The sequence below is a fragment of the Glossina fuscipes genome, unplaced genomic scaffold (genome assembly GCF_014805625.2).
Source record: "Glossina fuscipes isolate IAEA_lab_2018 unplaced genomic scaffold, Yale_Gfus_2 59, whole genome shotgun sequence".
NCBI classification, from domain to species: Eukaryota; Metazoa; Arthropoda; class Insecta; order Diptera; family Glossinidae; genus Glossina; species Glossina fuscipes.
In genome coordinates, this window is record NW_023998431.1 from 754207 (window position 1) to 767301 (window position 13095).

Genomic DNA, 13095 nt, shown 5'->3' on the forward strand with positions numbered 1-13095 from the left:
TGTTGTTCACTTGCAACAATCCGTGAAAATATTGCATATTTATGACTAAGTACATTCAAAAGTTTTTTAAATGCTTTATTGAAGTTATGACTTTTTTGTCTTAATCCGCGTGATGAATGCATTGTACGGAACTACTAATGCCGATCGGAACGAGAGATAAGAGCATTTGATTACACTACATCAGGATATATATGATTGGTGCCTATGTCCATTGGACTGATGAACTTTATGCAACATGTGCGGTCCCAGTTTAATCAATTGTAATTCATAGGCACTGGTGCTCGTTTATCTAATTCGGATAAGTACATTACATATTTTTGATTTGGACTTGATTATCCTTTTGTATTCATAATGATTTTAAAACATCTTCCGCGACGTTTACACTGCCCTTCCATCATATTTTCGATTGTAGCTGTTTGTGCGTATTGAATGAGCGACAATTCATTATATTTGTTCTCTGAATTGAGTTTAGATACTTGAGAGCGTTCTGACTCCATAACCACCTCATAGTGGAAACGATTTATGTGTGTGGCCTAAAATGGCAGCAGTTGAAGAATGTGTGCTTTATGTTCGCAACTACTCGACATTATTCAAACTCGAGGCCGGTTGCGCATCAGTTGCAATGTTTAAAACGGCACAGATGTACCCTAAGTCGTCGAAATCGACGATCGAACGAATCGATCCTAATAAGGAAAGAGCATTTTCCTTCATGCTTATGCCGTAGTAAATTAAATACGTGAGATATCAAATAGCATATCTTACATTACGCGTGAAAAGGTTTCTATCAAAGTTGGCGATCGTCCGGCATTCGCCCTCTCAGTTAGGTTTTTTCCTATATATTAAATATAAATAGATTGATTTAACTTGTATACAGCTCTAAAAATTTAGATTTCCATCAGCAAATGCAGGCTGCTAACGCTACTTTCAACCCTTGTTTACTTCAGTTTATTGTTGCTCATAAATTACAAATGTGATATTACTCCACTGGTACGTTTTACTGTACTTGTGAGGTAGGAAAGTGAGAAGGCGATGTTTTTTGTTTTTTAAAGAGAAGGAAAAAAAGGAATTTTTGCTGAGTCAGTCTGCTTTGAATGTTGGATTTACATGCCAATTTTTCTGAAAATAAGCGGACTCCATTCTTTCTTTTGTGAAGAAAAACGCCTCTGAGTTCGAACAAAAATTGGTTCAAAAACTCTCGCATAGAAATGGAAAGTCTTTAGGAAATTTAATAAAATATTTCTCGATAAATTCCGATCTGGCGAAAGCAAAACAAACGAATAATTTCTAAGTAAGTGAAAAAGTAATTTGATACAAGAAAGGGCTTGTGAAATTCAAGATTCTATAAGAAAATTGGTTAAAGAACTAGGAGAAGCAGAAACAGAAGAAAGTTGACGAAAACAGATGAAGAAAGCTGCGACAAAAAGTGAATTATGTTTAGAAAAAAAAAACTGAATTATCTGAAAAAGTGAAACATTGCAGCTTGGGAAAAGAAACAACGTTACCTCCCACTGTGTAGCTCATCGCACTCTATTCCACCTCATAATTTGACTGTTTATCATCTCCCAGTCTACAAAACTCAATTCGCAAAATATGATGTGGCGACAAAGTTGCACCAACTCTCTCGAAAGTCGGGACGCTTAAAAAACCCCTCGGCTAGAGCTATGCCAACATCAGAAATATTCTTTCGGTTGTGGAAACTAGTAACGTTCGTTTAAAATGGATACGAAAATAATAATCATAGTCAAGAAAGCAATTGTTTGACTGGTTTCCCAACGCAAACGCAACGTCGACGCAGTTCGTCAATTGAATGTTACTGACTGTCACAATCTAAGGCCTAATTTTGATTTTACTCTTACTAGTCCTTTAATCTGTTTAATTTTTTTTCTATTAAAATTATAAAAATTCCTTTTTTAATTCATAACGCGAATGTACATTCGGCGAGTCTTAAAAAAGGTGAGTTGGATTATATTGTTAATTAAATTAGTTATTTAATACTAAAATTTTAATTCATATTTTTTTATTTTTTTTTTTCTTTTTACCTAAACAATAATTGGGGTGATAAACTATGCTCCGTAAGGAGCACAGAATTGCCGAAACTCTCACCTCCAAGTGGTGATCCGGAAACGGTTCGACCGGCGAAGAGGAGTTTAAGGCAAAGGACTATTATAACTCGACGACGAGCTTTCTGATAGATGGTTGTAGGGGTTCACTGGGATATACTTTTTATATATCTTCTCAGAAGCCATTACTGTAGAGGAAAGTCTAATCGGACTCAATGGTAGCTGGTTAGTAGAAGTACTACAATATAGTAATTGGTGAGAACATGGTAATCTGGTCATGTCAGTTGATACGCCCGATAACTATATATCTTCAAAAAAGATAGTCCGCTACTGGCTAACCTTGACGGTATGGTAAGAGTGGCGTATTACATTTTTAGTAGCACAAAGCGCAAAGTAATGCTAAAGGCTTTGTAGACTAATTTTTAAGCAGCACGGGGGTCAGGAGCCCGCTCGCAGGGGTTGGGATGTACCAGGAAAGTTCGATGGAAGGTACATCATCCTTGCGAGCCCTGACTGCTGGGTACGGCCCTTCGGGGAGTATCGTGGTGGCTGTGGTTTTCACCATTTCATATCCATTGGAATAAATCCGGGGTGGTGATAGGCCTCATCACATACCAGAGTGGCGGTTCATACGGCCATACACGATGAACCATCTGCGCACCTCGGGGTAAGAAAGGCCCCCTTATTAGGGGATTGTCTCTCCCGCCGCGGGGTGATCACTCAACTTAATTGAGTGCCTATGGTCATAGGCAAACCATCTGATTAAGGCATCAAGCCAGGTGCAGACGTTAAACCCACAGAGCGATCTAAACAACAATTAGTGATTTTGTCTTATACACAATTGTCGTTATTTTAATTATTCATATTGATTACTCTTAATATTAAAGTGTTTGTTAACTAATTTACTTTATTTGTTACTGGCTGGCGAAGTAGGTTTACTCATTACACGCTCACACACACACACACACACACTTTCAATTACAACACATAACAATTATAAAAATTATCTACGGCTAATTTATCGTATGCACCCCCCAATCACGGCGAGCAAGTCAAATTTTGTTAAAAGCCCTTTGAGTATTCTACAGTGAATGCACGCGACCGCCTTCCGCCGCTTGATTTGCAAATTTAAAAGTAGCTATGCTCGAAATGAATCCAACAGTTGTCGCTTGTTGCGAAATTAGTAAAAAGTGCAGCTAACTCTACAGCAGACGTTACAAAGATCGTCGACTAGTGCTCTGTTTATTCTCGAAAGTATTTGGAATTTAATCTTTCTCGCATAGAATCACTTTTTGTGAAAAGAAGAAACTTCTCCTTTAGCTGCTTTAAGAATTACGAAAACACTTCTTTTCCATGTCATTTTTCCCGAGATTGAAATCTAAAAGATATTTTCATTTATCCGTGTACGCGTTTTTCCACAACTGCAGTGCTGAAGAGCGTTCGCCGTAGTGCGATACCAACTCGCTGATGTCTTTAGATAACTAATAGGTAGTATGATAGTCGTGGGTCCATCTTTTTGATACGTCAGCAATGAGGATACTTGCGAGGATACTATCTGGCTGTAGACTTCTTATTCTGCAAGTTTAATTTAATGTCAAATAACAAGCTTGTTATAATCCAATCGAACCAAGACGAGTACAGTTTATCCCTTTTAGCAACTTCGCTTCTATACATAGAAAGCAAACAGGCCGTTAAGCCAAACGTTCTGTCAGCTGACACAGCCATATTTCTACTACACAATGTATTGCCTCAGGAGCTTTTGCAAGCATCTTGCAATGAGGTTCCATAGTGTTCTTCAGTGTTCAGTTGTTCAGTGTTGATTACTCGATGCGTTATTGTACTTTATTTTCTATAAAAGTTTACTAAAAATATGGGATGTAGTGAGATAGGGCTCATAATTAAATACTTTATTCCACATCGTCTAGTGCAACAAATCATGTAGCGCCTTTTCGGTAATTTCGAGTAACCACGAAAGGGGTCCGATCCGATTCACTGTCAATAGCGTTCGTTCTTGGGCCAAAATACGGCGAGAAAACAAAACGCACATACGGAACAGCAATCTTAGATCGACGCAAGAATGGACTCAAAATCGATCGATATAGTAAAATATGGTTCTATCTTAAGGTCCTCTGGATCTTATATTCTTGCACCATAATTGGTGTAAAGTATGAAAAGTAGCTGTTGTCCTTCTTACACTTGCTAGACCTTGTTATCGCTATTTTTCATTATTTTCTTAAGGAATTAGGATTAGTGGTTCAGCTCTGGTAATGTCCATGGGTCAATTTGCATTCCCATTTCACATTGGATATTCTATCGTCGCATCGTAATACGCTTTTTAACGAGTTAAACGCTGTCTGCCATTGTAATAATCGATTAGTTGTAAGGCATCTTACGTGGAATAATCTCGTATTCCCTATAAACGGTATAAACATTTCAATAGGAGTCCCTACCATTTTGATTTACATTTGATTGTATCGTTCTTGTGTACGCTATGATACTTTCAGGCATAAACCGATTTTTGTTAAAATAGTATATATGGATAAACCCAGGGGTTAGTTAGTCCTTGGGCCCTATTTACATTTCCTTCAAACGCCTTGTAAATGCTCGCTTTACTTCGTGTGAAGTTTGTGCGGAAGTATGTAACACCCAAAAGGACATAATGTAGATCAACCTTTTATTATACCGATGGACTCAGATTCGCTTTCTGAATCGATCAAGGCTTGTCTGTCTATCTTATTTCTGTTCATGTCGTCTTATGCGCAAGCTATAGGTCGCAATTTTTGCGATATTTTAGTGAAATTCGCTACATTGACGACCTTGACCTACCACCATTGCGCGTGTAACGCCTTATTTTGAAAAGTTGTTATATGAAAACATTTTGTAATTCTCGGAATTTCGCGACAAAAATCGCAAAGTAATAGCATTTTGGCATTCTACAAAGCGAAAAAATTTGGATCAGATGGGGCAATTTTTTTAACCCCTTTATATATTTATATATATAGTGAACAAGACTTAAGTGTCACGATTTCTTGATGAACATTCGTTTATAGCAATAATTTCACATTTTGGCCTTATTGAATTTGGACCACCTAGAACTATATTTTGGATCTCGCCTCATATAACGGTTCCAATGGCAAATACGTAACTAAATATGGCAAAAACGGTGTTTGACGAAAATTGATTCATTAGAGTATTCTGATATAAAACTTAAGCGAATCAAATTTACACCAAAGTCGGATTGTCGAATGGTCGACTTTGGCCGTACTTGTCGTACTTGCTTTTTTTATTATGATTTGTCGTTTTACGTCAAATTGATTTTCAAATTTTTTAAAAGATATTTTCATATTTCTCATTGAGCGCCGGTTAATTATTGGTAGTAAAGTGCTGTCTGTGCCGCGATGTTCAGCTCCTATCAGAGCAATACAAATTTGCCGAAAGACAGGGATAAGGAGAAGAAAATTATATATGCGGATTTAATTCAGAAATTGGAAAAACATAAATTGTCATATAATCTGGCAGCATGGGCTACATTTATGAATTTATTTAAATTCATCTCCGGCTCCATATTTATATCCAACGATGAGTTATTCGTCGGAGCTGGATATTATTTTAGTGTGCTTTGTGTTTGTGTATCATGTTTACTGATTATGCAAAATTTTCGAATATTAATCTCTTGCTATAGTGTCCTCCGGCATAGGCGTCATAACAAACTGGTCATTGATTATGTCGATTTAGTGGAGGAGGCATTTTCAAATGAAGATGAGCCCGTTGATCTAATGTTCCGTTTTCGATGCTCAACATTCATGCGCTTTCTAGTAAAAATGCTATTGATAGTATTCTGTGTAACTAATAGTTATTTGGTTTTCGATGTGGTAACAACTACGATCGATGATTTTATCAACGAACAAACTGTCGCAATAGAGATGATGGGAAATTTTATCTTAGTAATAATATTAGTAATACTATGCATACCGGATATGCTCTGTCATATAGCTTATATCGCACTGATCGGGAATATTCTCTTTCTTGTGTCTTTGGGATTGGCGTTTAAATGCCCGTTAGATTATCAGTTTAGTGTAGACCCGATGCGAGACTTGTGGAGTTTCAAGATCTGGCCTATGACAGTGTTCATCGTGCCATTATTAACACAAGTAACCGCTTTCATCATACCATTACGTTTCGAAATGGAAACTTCAAAACATTTAAGAAAACCTCCATATATGGTCGATTCGTGCTTCTGGATTCTAGCATTAATACTTTGCGGAGTGAGTTACTTTTTCTATGGCTTATATGCGGATGACTTTCTACCTTTTCCGAGTAACTGCCTGCAGAGAGAAGGAGGTTACGGAATATTCGTTATGACGATATACGCATTAAGTGAATTGCTTACAATACCTTTATATGTTCATATTCTGGCTAGTACGATGTACAAAAACCGCTTTCATCGCCGTGCTCCTTTTTTAATTAAGAATTTCAAGCGTTCCGGATTTTTAATAGCCTTCATTTTTTTCGGTTTAACGCCTCAAGGCTTTGCATTCAGCAGCTACTTAGCTAACATCTCGTCGAACATGCTCACAATAATTTTGCCACCAATACTTGAGTGGCGTGTATTCGAGGGAAAAAAATTTTTTTCCTACAAATTGCAATATATACGGATTTACCTGACTTTAATCATTGGATTAACCATTATGGCCTGCAGTTTTTATGTCATGCCAATCAAGGAACAAATTAGTATCGATGCCTTTGAGTTACTTTATATTTTTCGAGAAGAGGATATCCACTTTCAATCAAAATTTGTAATTTTTTTGGAATAAATTAATTTCAACATATTCAACTTTTACTATATAAAATCTGTGTTCATTTCCCAATATTTGGCAGTTGCTTTACCTTGAGTTAGCTGGCAAAGCAGTACCGCATTAATATTATACAAGTCATTTATAATGCAGTCAAAGATTGCAATAAAAACCTAGTTAATAGACTTTCGCTTTCAAACAGCTAAAGAAAGATTAGTTGCTACCAAAGCGCTCGTAGGAAATCGACTGTTTTTAAGGATGATGAACAAGTGTAGAAATATAAAGAAGATTTAATTGGTGACAAAAAACTTATTGGCCGGCAAGGCTAGAAGAAAATCCACAGAATGATATTTGATTACCGTCGATTGAGCATTCGAGCGAACTCAGTATAGCAAGCACTTCTTATTGACAAAAAAATTGCTTATGAAAAAGCTGTGCGCAACATGGGAGCCGCCTTTGTAACAATAAAGCGAGATTTTCGGCGATCCATACCCATATCCATAGATAATTCATAGCTATGACTCCACCACTTCACACCTAAGGTGAAGGGGCAGGATAAACAGTGGACTGGAAGGAAAAAGAAGAGGTTCGAGTAAAGATCTAGATAACTTAATCTTAAGGTGTCAAAAGCCAACGGTTCACATTGTACGAACTTATTGCTGCGATTAAATGATGAAAACGTAAATAAAATAAATAAAATATCAACCTTGAAGAACGCCAAGTGAGGATCGAACTTCCCTAAGAGCCAACAACTGAGCCAAGCGGTCATGTTTTTCAAAAATCCTAGATGATATAGTTCATAAATTATTCCCAGTCCGTCTGCTGCTTTATCTTCTTCGCAATCTTCTATTATGTCTGCAGACAAATTTGATCGTGAGGATTACAAGGTAAAGTTGCGATAGAACGAACATGCGTATTTAAAAAAAAAATGTGAGAATTTTACCTACGACTACACAAACTCAAAAGAAGCAAAGTGAAATGACGGGACTCTAACCACGACGTTCTATCACAATAAATCGCTTAGCATTTATTTTAAAAACCAAAAATATTGAAATTTATGTGACTTACATTTTTTTTTCTTTTTAAAAGCAATTTTCGAATATAAATGGAAAGTCCGACTACTTGAACAAGAAGGTATTAGAATAAAAATAAATTATCACGCAACGAGATTGAAAACAGCGACCATCGGATACCATGCGACGCATAGCTTTGGCAAAATAAATCTTGCATGTCATGTGACCACAGAAATGCTGCGATTAAATTCCTGTGTACGTTGAACGCAAAAATAAATGGTTAGACCTTAGACAGAAAGGCAGGCAGACAATAATTTTCAGAAATTTCGGAAAATAATTTTGAAACGATCGTTATAGTAGACACTATGATCTATTTTAAGTCATTCCGAATGTTGCATACATCTATGGACCTATGCGGATATTTAATTGTGGTCAATAGATTAAACACAAGAGAGTAAGGTAGACAGACGGACAGACACGCGAAAATCAGATTGGAAAGTAATTCTAAATCAGTCGGCATAATGAAAGGTGAGCTTATCTCATATTCTTCTGGGCATAAAATACGCCGATACAAAAACTTAACATATCCTCTACAATATATTGTGTAATGGATGATAAGTCCAGTATTTAAGCAGGGAAAACCTCAACAAAAATGGAGTTAAAATAAACAAGTGCAAATAAAAGGGAAATTTTAATAAGACGCAATATCAATCTTTCGATTTCTGATATTTTAATAATAAAAATTTTAATCGCAGAAGCGCATGTTGACATTGCAGACGTGTCCTTTGGAAAGTTTAGGTCGATTCAAAATCCTTTTGCTAATTTTTAGGCTTTTCTCGCTAACGAGAGAACGTTTACCCCAAATACTACACAGTTGTGCACACGGACAGATGGACAGGCGGACATATTTAGGTGCATTCAACGGTTGCAATTGGCAAAGAATTTGTATACTTTATGGGGCTTTTGAAGCTTGTTTCTGCGTGTTATAAAGGTATTGAAAAAATAATTAAATTTTGATACATTATAATATTGAATGGGCGTGGCCAATTTTTTCCATTTTTGTGCACAGATGCTACAGCATAGCCCATAGAAAATGCTTTCAAATGTTTTTACATTTATTTGCTACACTTTATGAGTAATAAGCAAAAAAGCAATGAGCAATTTTTCATTCCCTTTGACAAACAGAGGCGTTCTCAACGTACGTATGCCTGTGAGCGTGTCCTTTGACCGATTTGGCCCATTTGCAATACCAACCTGCATGCAAGAACCTTCAATGTTTCTGTCAAATTACAAGTCACTGCTTTATTTTTGCGGCCAGGAGACACTACACAGATGGACAGACGGACATGCTTAAATCGAGTCAGAATTTGATGGTGATCAAGAATATATACACTTTGCAAAGTCTCTGATGCTTACTTTTGGGCGTTGCAAACGTTTTGACAAAATGAATATAATCCGTGGAACATCGTATTTTATAAAAAAAGTCTCTCCACAAAAATCCCTGAGCATTATTATTGGATGTGTATCGGACTATTTGTACCACCTCTTATATAATTTGGCTTAAAAATAAACTTTACCAAATTTGATCAAAAATATATGTTTACTTGGAGACAAAATGTTGCTTTTGGTTTTTTCTTAGTTGTATTAGTGTTTAGAAGTGGTGTAGGGCAGCCCTTACCAGGCTATAATCTTCCTATTTCCCTTTCATGCCTGCGTGTCAGCTGTTTAATTGTCATCTATTTGCCACCCAAATTTTAAGTAAAGCCTTTCAAAATATTTGCGGTTAATTTTAAATCGATTTTTTAAATCGACCTTTGGATGGAATTAAGCTTTTTTTTTTATTTGCGATTTGCTTAGCTATTGCAAGACTTTTCCGTCCTAGTTTTTGCCAGCCTGAGAATTTTCACTTCATATCTACGGTATCGGTCAATTTGACAGTTTTTTTTTTGAAATAAAAATTCAGCATAAGAAAGTCCGTACCTGAAGATGTTATAAATTGGTTTTTAACGATACAATGCAGTCAATGTATATTGCTCCTATTTTTCTTCTTTCGCGCACAGAGCCGAACAATTTCGGATAACGCCAGCGCTTTTTTCCTATTTTTTATAACTTTCGACTCTGTGAATATTTATTTATTTATTTTACGCATATTTTATGAATTAATTTACGAAATACGATTTGAAAGTCATCGGGTCACTAGATCATTTGCGCCTACAGGTATTAAATAGTAAAGGTAGCCTAGTTAAGTTAAAAAGATAAGCAAATAATTACTGGGGTATAGAAAAAAAATACTAACTGGACAAATCCAGGTCATAAATTAAGTAAGATCTAGGTATCAAGAGTGAGAGAAAGGCGAATTGTGAGAATTAGATCTATTCTAGAACAGTCAAGAACCCTCTCATGCGTTTGATTAGTTTCTGATAAAGGACATAATGGAAAGATATGCCCAACAGAAAGGGAGCCATTACAAGAAACACATTTGAGAGTTTCACTTCGTTCAAAATAATGTTCAGTGTTGAATAGCCTGACTCACAGAGATTATTGTAGTCTGGCCTGCCAAAAGAAGGGCTGATTGATTGTAGAGACATCTCGGAATGATTCCAGTAACCAAAATGCATAGCGACTATAATGAGCCAACAGGATGAAGGGATCGGCTGAGGAAGACAGGGCGGTTCAAATTCCGTGAATGTATTTCTGAAAAACTACTACCCAAATATTCGCCAGAATCACTTGCACGTTGAGTGCAAAAATTGTCCCGATCAGTTTGCTAACATGTCCATAATCACTTTTAGACTGAACATGAAAGTGATCGTAGTGATCATCTGGGTCACAGGCTTTTGAAAATATCTTTATCCATATGAGTAGCGGAGTAGGCAATAATCGCAACTACCAACTCAGTTTACGCGGCTTCAAATCTTAGTACAGTAGACTTTATTTTGGTCGTAGATATAGTTAGTGGTCAGTCGGTAAAGGCATAACACTTATCACACATCCACTACGCTGCGGTTATCACCTGCCTATTTTTTTCATTTTTGCTTCTTCCTCACTTGTTTCTGACCGTTACCGTTTTACACGAATAACGGACACTCCCTGAATAATTGATCATATCAAAAATTGTTTGTCCAGTCAGAGTCAGAGTTCTCAGATATCGGTTTTGAAAGCAATTTTGTTCTGCTTGCTGTACACACGCCCCATGGAAGGTAGTGAATTTATAGCAAAAAAAAAAAAAAAATGTCTTATAAGTTACTAACAAGTAGCACTTGTTAATACATAAAAGACGACTAGAGATACATATAGACCTATTTTTAAATATATATGTATTTATATATATATGTGTTTATATATATATATGTATTTAAAAATTTCATCAAAGCGTCCAATTTCAATTTAGTAAATTACGTACGAATTATAAAATTCCGCATAAAAACATTTTTTTTACATTATGTAATGCTCGTTAATACTGGATAATAAAAGTAATTGCGTATATAATTTCATTATTATTTCTTATTGATTAATAGACGCAATTCATTATTACTAATATTTATTTATTTATTTTTTAGATAAAACACAATTGGAAAATAATATAAATACATTTTCTGAAAATGCAGTTACAGGAGTACGATCACATACACGCACACATCTATACCTGCGTATATATGGGGATGTAAATATCATGGTTATGTGTTAAAATAGCGTATTTATGTACATACATACAATTTTATAAATTCATAATACAAATATATTTTCTGTGGGTGTGGAAGTAGTACATCTCACTCGAAATGCTTAAATTTTAAAGCTGCTAACCTTCAATTTTTGTTATTGCTAAGCAATTTGTATCGAATTCCAAATATCTTCAATATCATCTTCTTCTTCATCAATTATTGAAGCATTGGATAATTGCCTTGTTTGCGAATTACGATGTCAGTCATTGTACATGCCATCTACTAAAAAATCCATGCGTCGGTAGTGACGTGTAGACCAACAATCGCGAAAACGACGATAGGTAGTGATAACTATGCCCATGGCTAAAGGGATTATAAAAATCATACTGACTATAGGTAAAATGTAATCGCTTCCCCGTTGAAAACTATTGCCGCTGAATTCTTGTGATGGTTCAGCATTTGGAGGTTCGGGTATAGGCAATTTGTTGGATGTTGGGAGAGATGGATCTTTTAGTTCTACATGATTTTCATCTAAACCGGGAAAATCCTCAACACCATAAAGTACTGAAGGTTTTTTTGGTTTCGGTGTCGTAGTAGTAGTAGTAGTTGTTGTTGTTGTAGTGGTGGTAGTAGGCGTACTGGTAGTTGTTGTTGTTGATAAAGTTGTTGTGGTATTGTTAGTGGACTTTGGGGCGATGGTTACATTTGCAATAGTAGAGGAGCTACTATCAGTTGTGTCACTCGTTTGCCCCTTTTTTTTAGTGTCATTCTTCACTGTATTAGAATTATTTACCAATATTCCGATCACTTCGGAAGCCGAACTTTTATTTTTTGGAGAGACAATGTTTGTTTTGACCGCAACTGGGGACGTCTTTCCTTCGTTTGCCTGTAAACTTTCTTGTTTTTCATGTTGTGTTTTGTTTTCGGATGGATTCACGCTAACATTTATGGATACGTTTTCGGCTACCTGTTTCAGCACATGATCCGGCTTTTTGACTGCATTTCCAAATGTGGTAGTGCCAGTGCTCTCTGTCTTAGGCAATTGGATTTTATTTTTAGCAATTCCAGTTTCTTTTATTCTCTTTTCCAAGGATTTGTTATCGGTTTGCGTAGTCTTACGTACCTTGGGTATTTTCGAAGCACTCGGTATTTCTTCTAAATGCTGCGTAATATCTTCAATTTTATTTGCCAAAGTATGATTTAATTCAACTCCATTTTTGACGGTATCACTATTGTTATCATTACTATTTGTGTTTGTATGCTGGGATTGAACAACCATCGCCAACACTAAAAAACCAATGAAGGCATTTACTTGGATCTTCGAATCTGTTCTCATTATTTGCTTGTTTCTAAGTAAAATTATTCTTAAATGTTTTATTAGCACTTGTTTGGCATTATATTTATGAGAATTTTGTTAACACGTTCTTACAACATTTCTCTAAAAAGGACCTTAGTTTCTAACAAAGAAAATCATCTGACGTTGGCAATTATTGTGTAAATTGCGCTGTTGTTTCTCACTTTTTTTATTATTAGTTTTTGTTTGCATTCGGGATGGAAATGTTTCGAA

At 35.9% G+C, this 13095-nt stretch overlaps 1 protein-coding gene across 1 annotated transcript; it reads right to left on the minus strand.

The window, feature by feature from the left end:
- Window positions 1-11580: 11580 nt before the first annotated feature.
- Window positions 11581-13060, minus strand: LOC119637324 (probable serine/threonine-protein kinase nek3). The gene has a single exon (XM_038033281.1). The coding sequence runs from the start codon at window positions 12862-12864 to the stop codon at window positions 11788-11790; it is 1077 nt and encodes a 358-aa protein (XP_037889209.1). The 5' UTR covers window positions 12865-13060; the 3' UTR covers window positions 11581-11787.
- Between the last annotated feature and the right edge of the window lie 35 nt (window positions 13061-13095).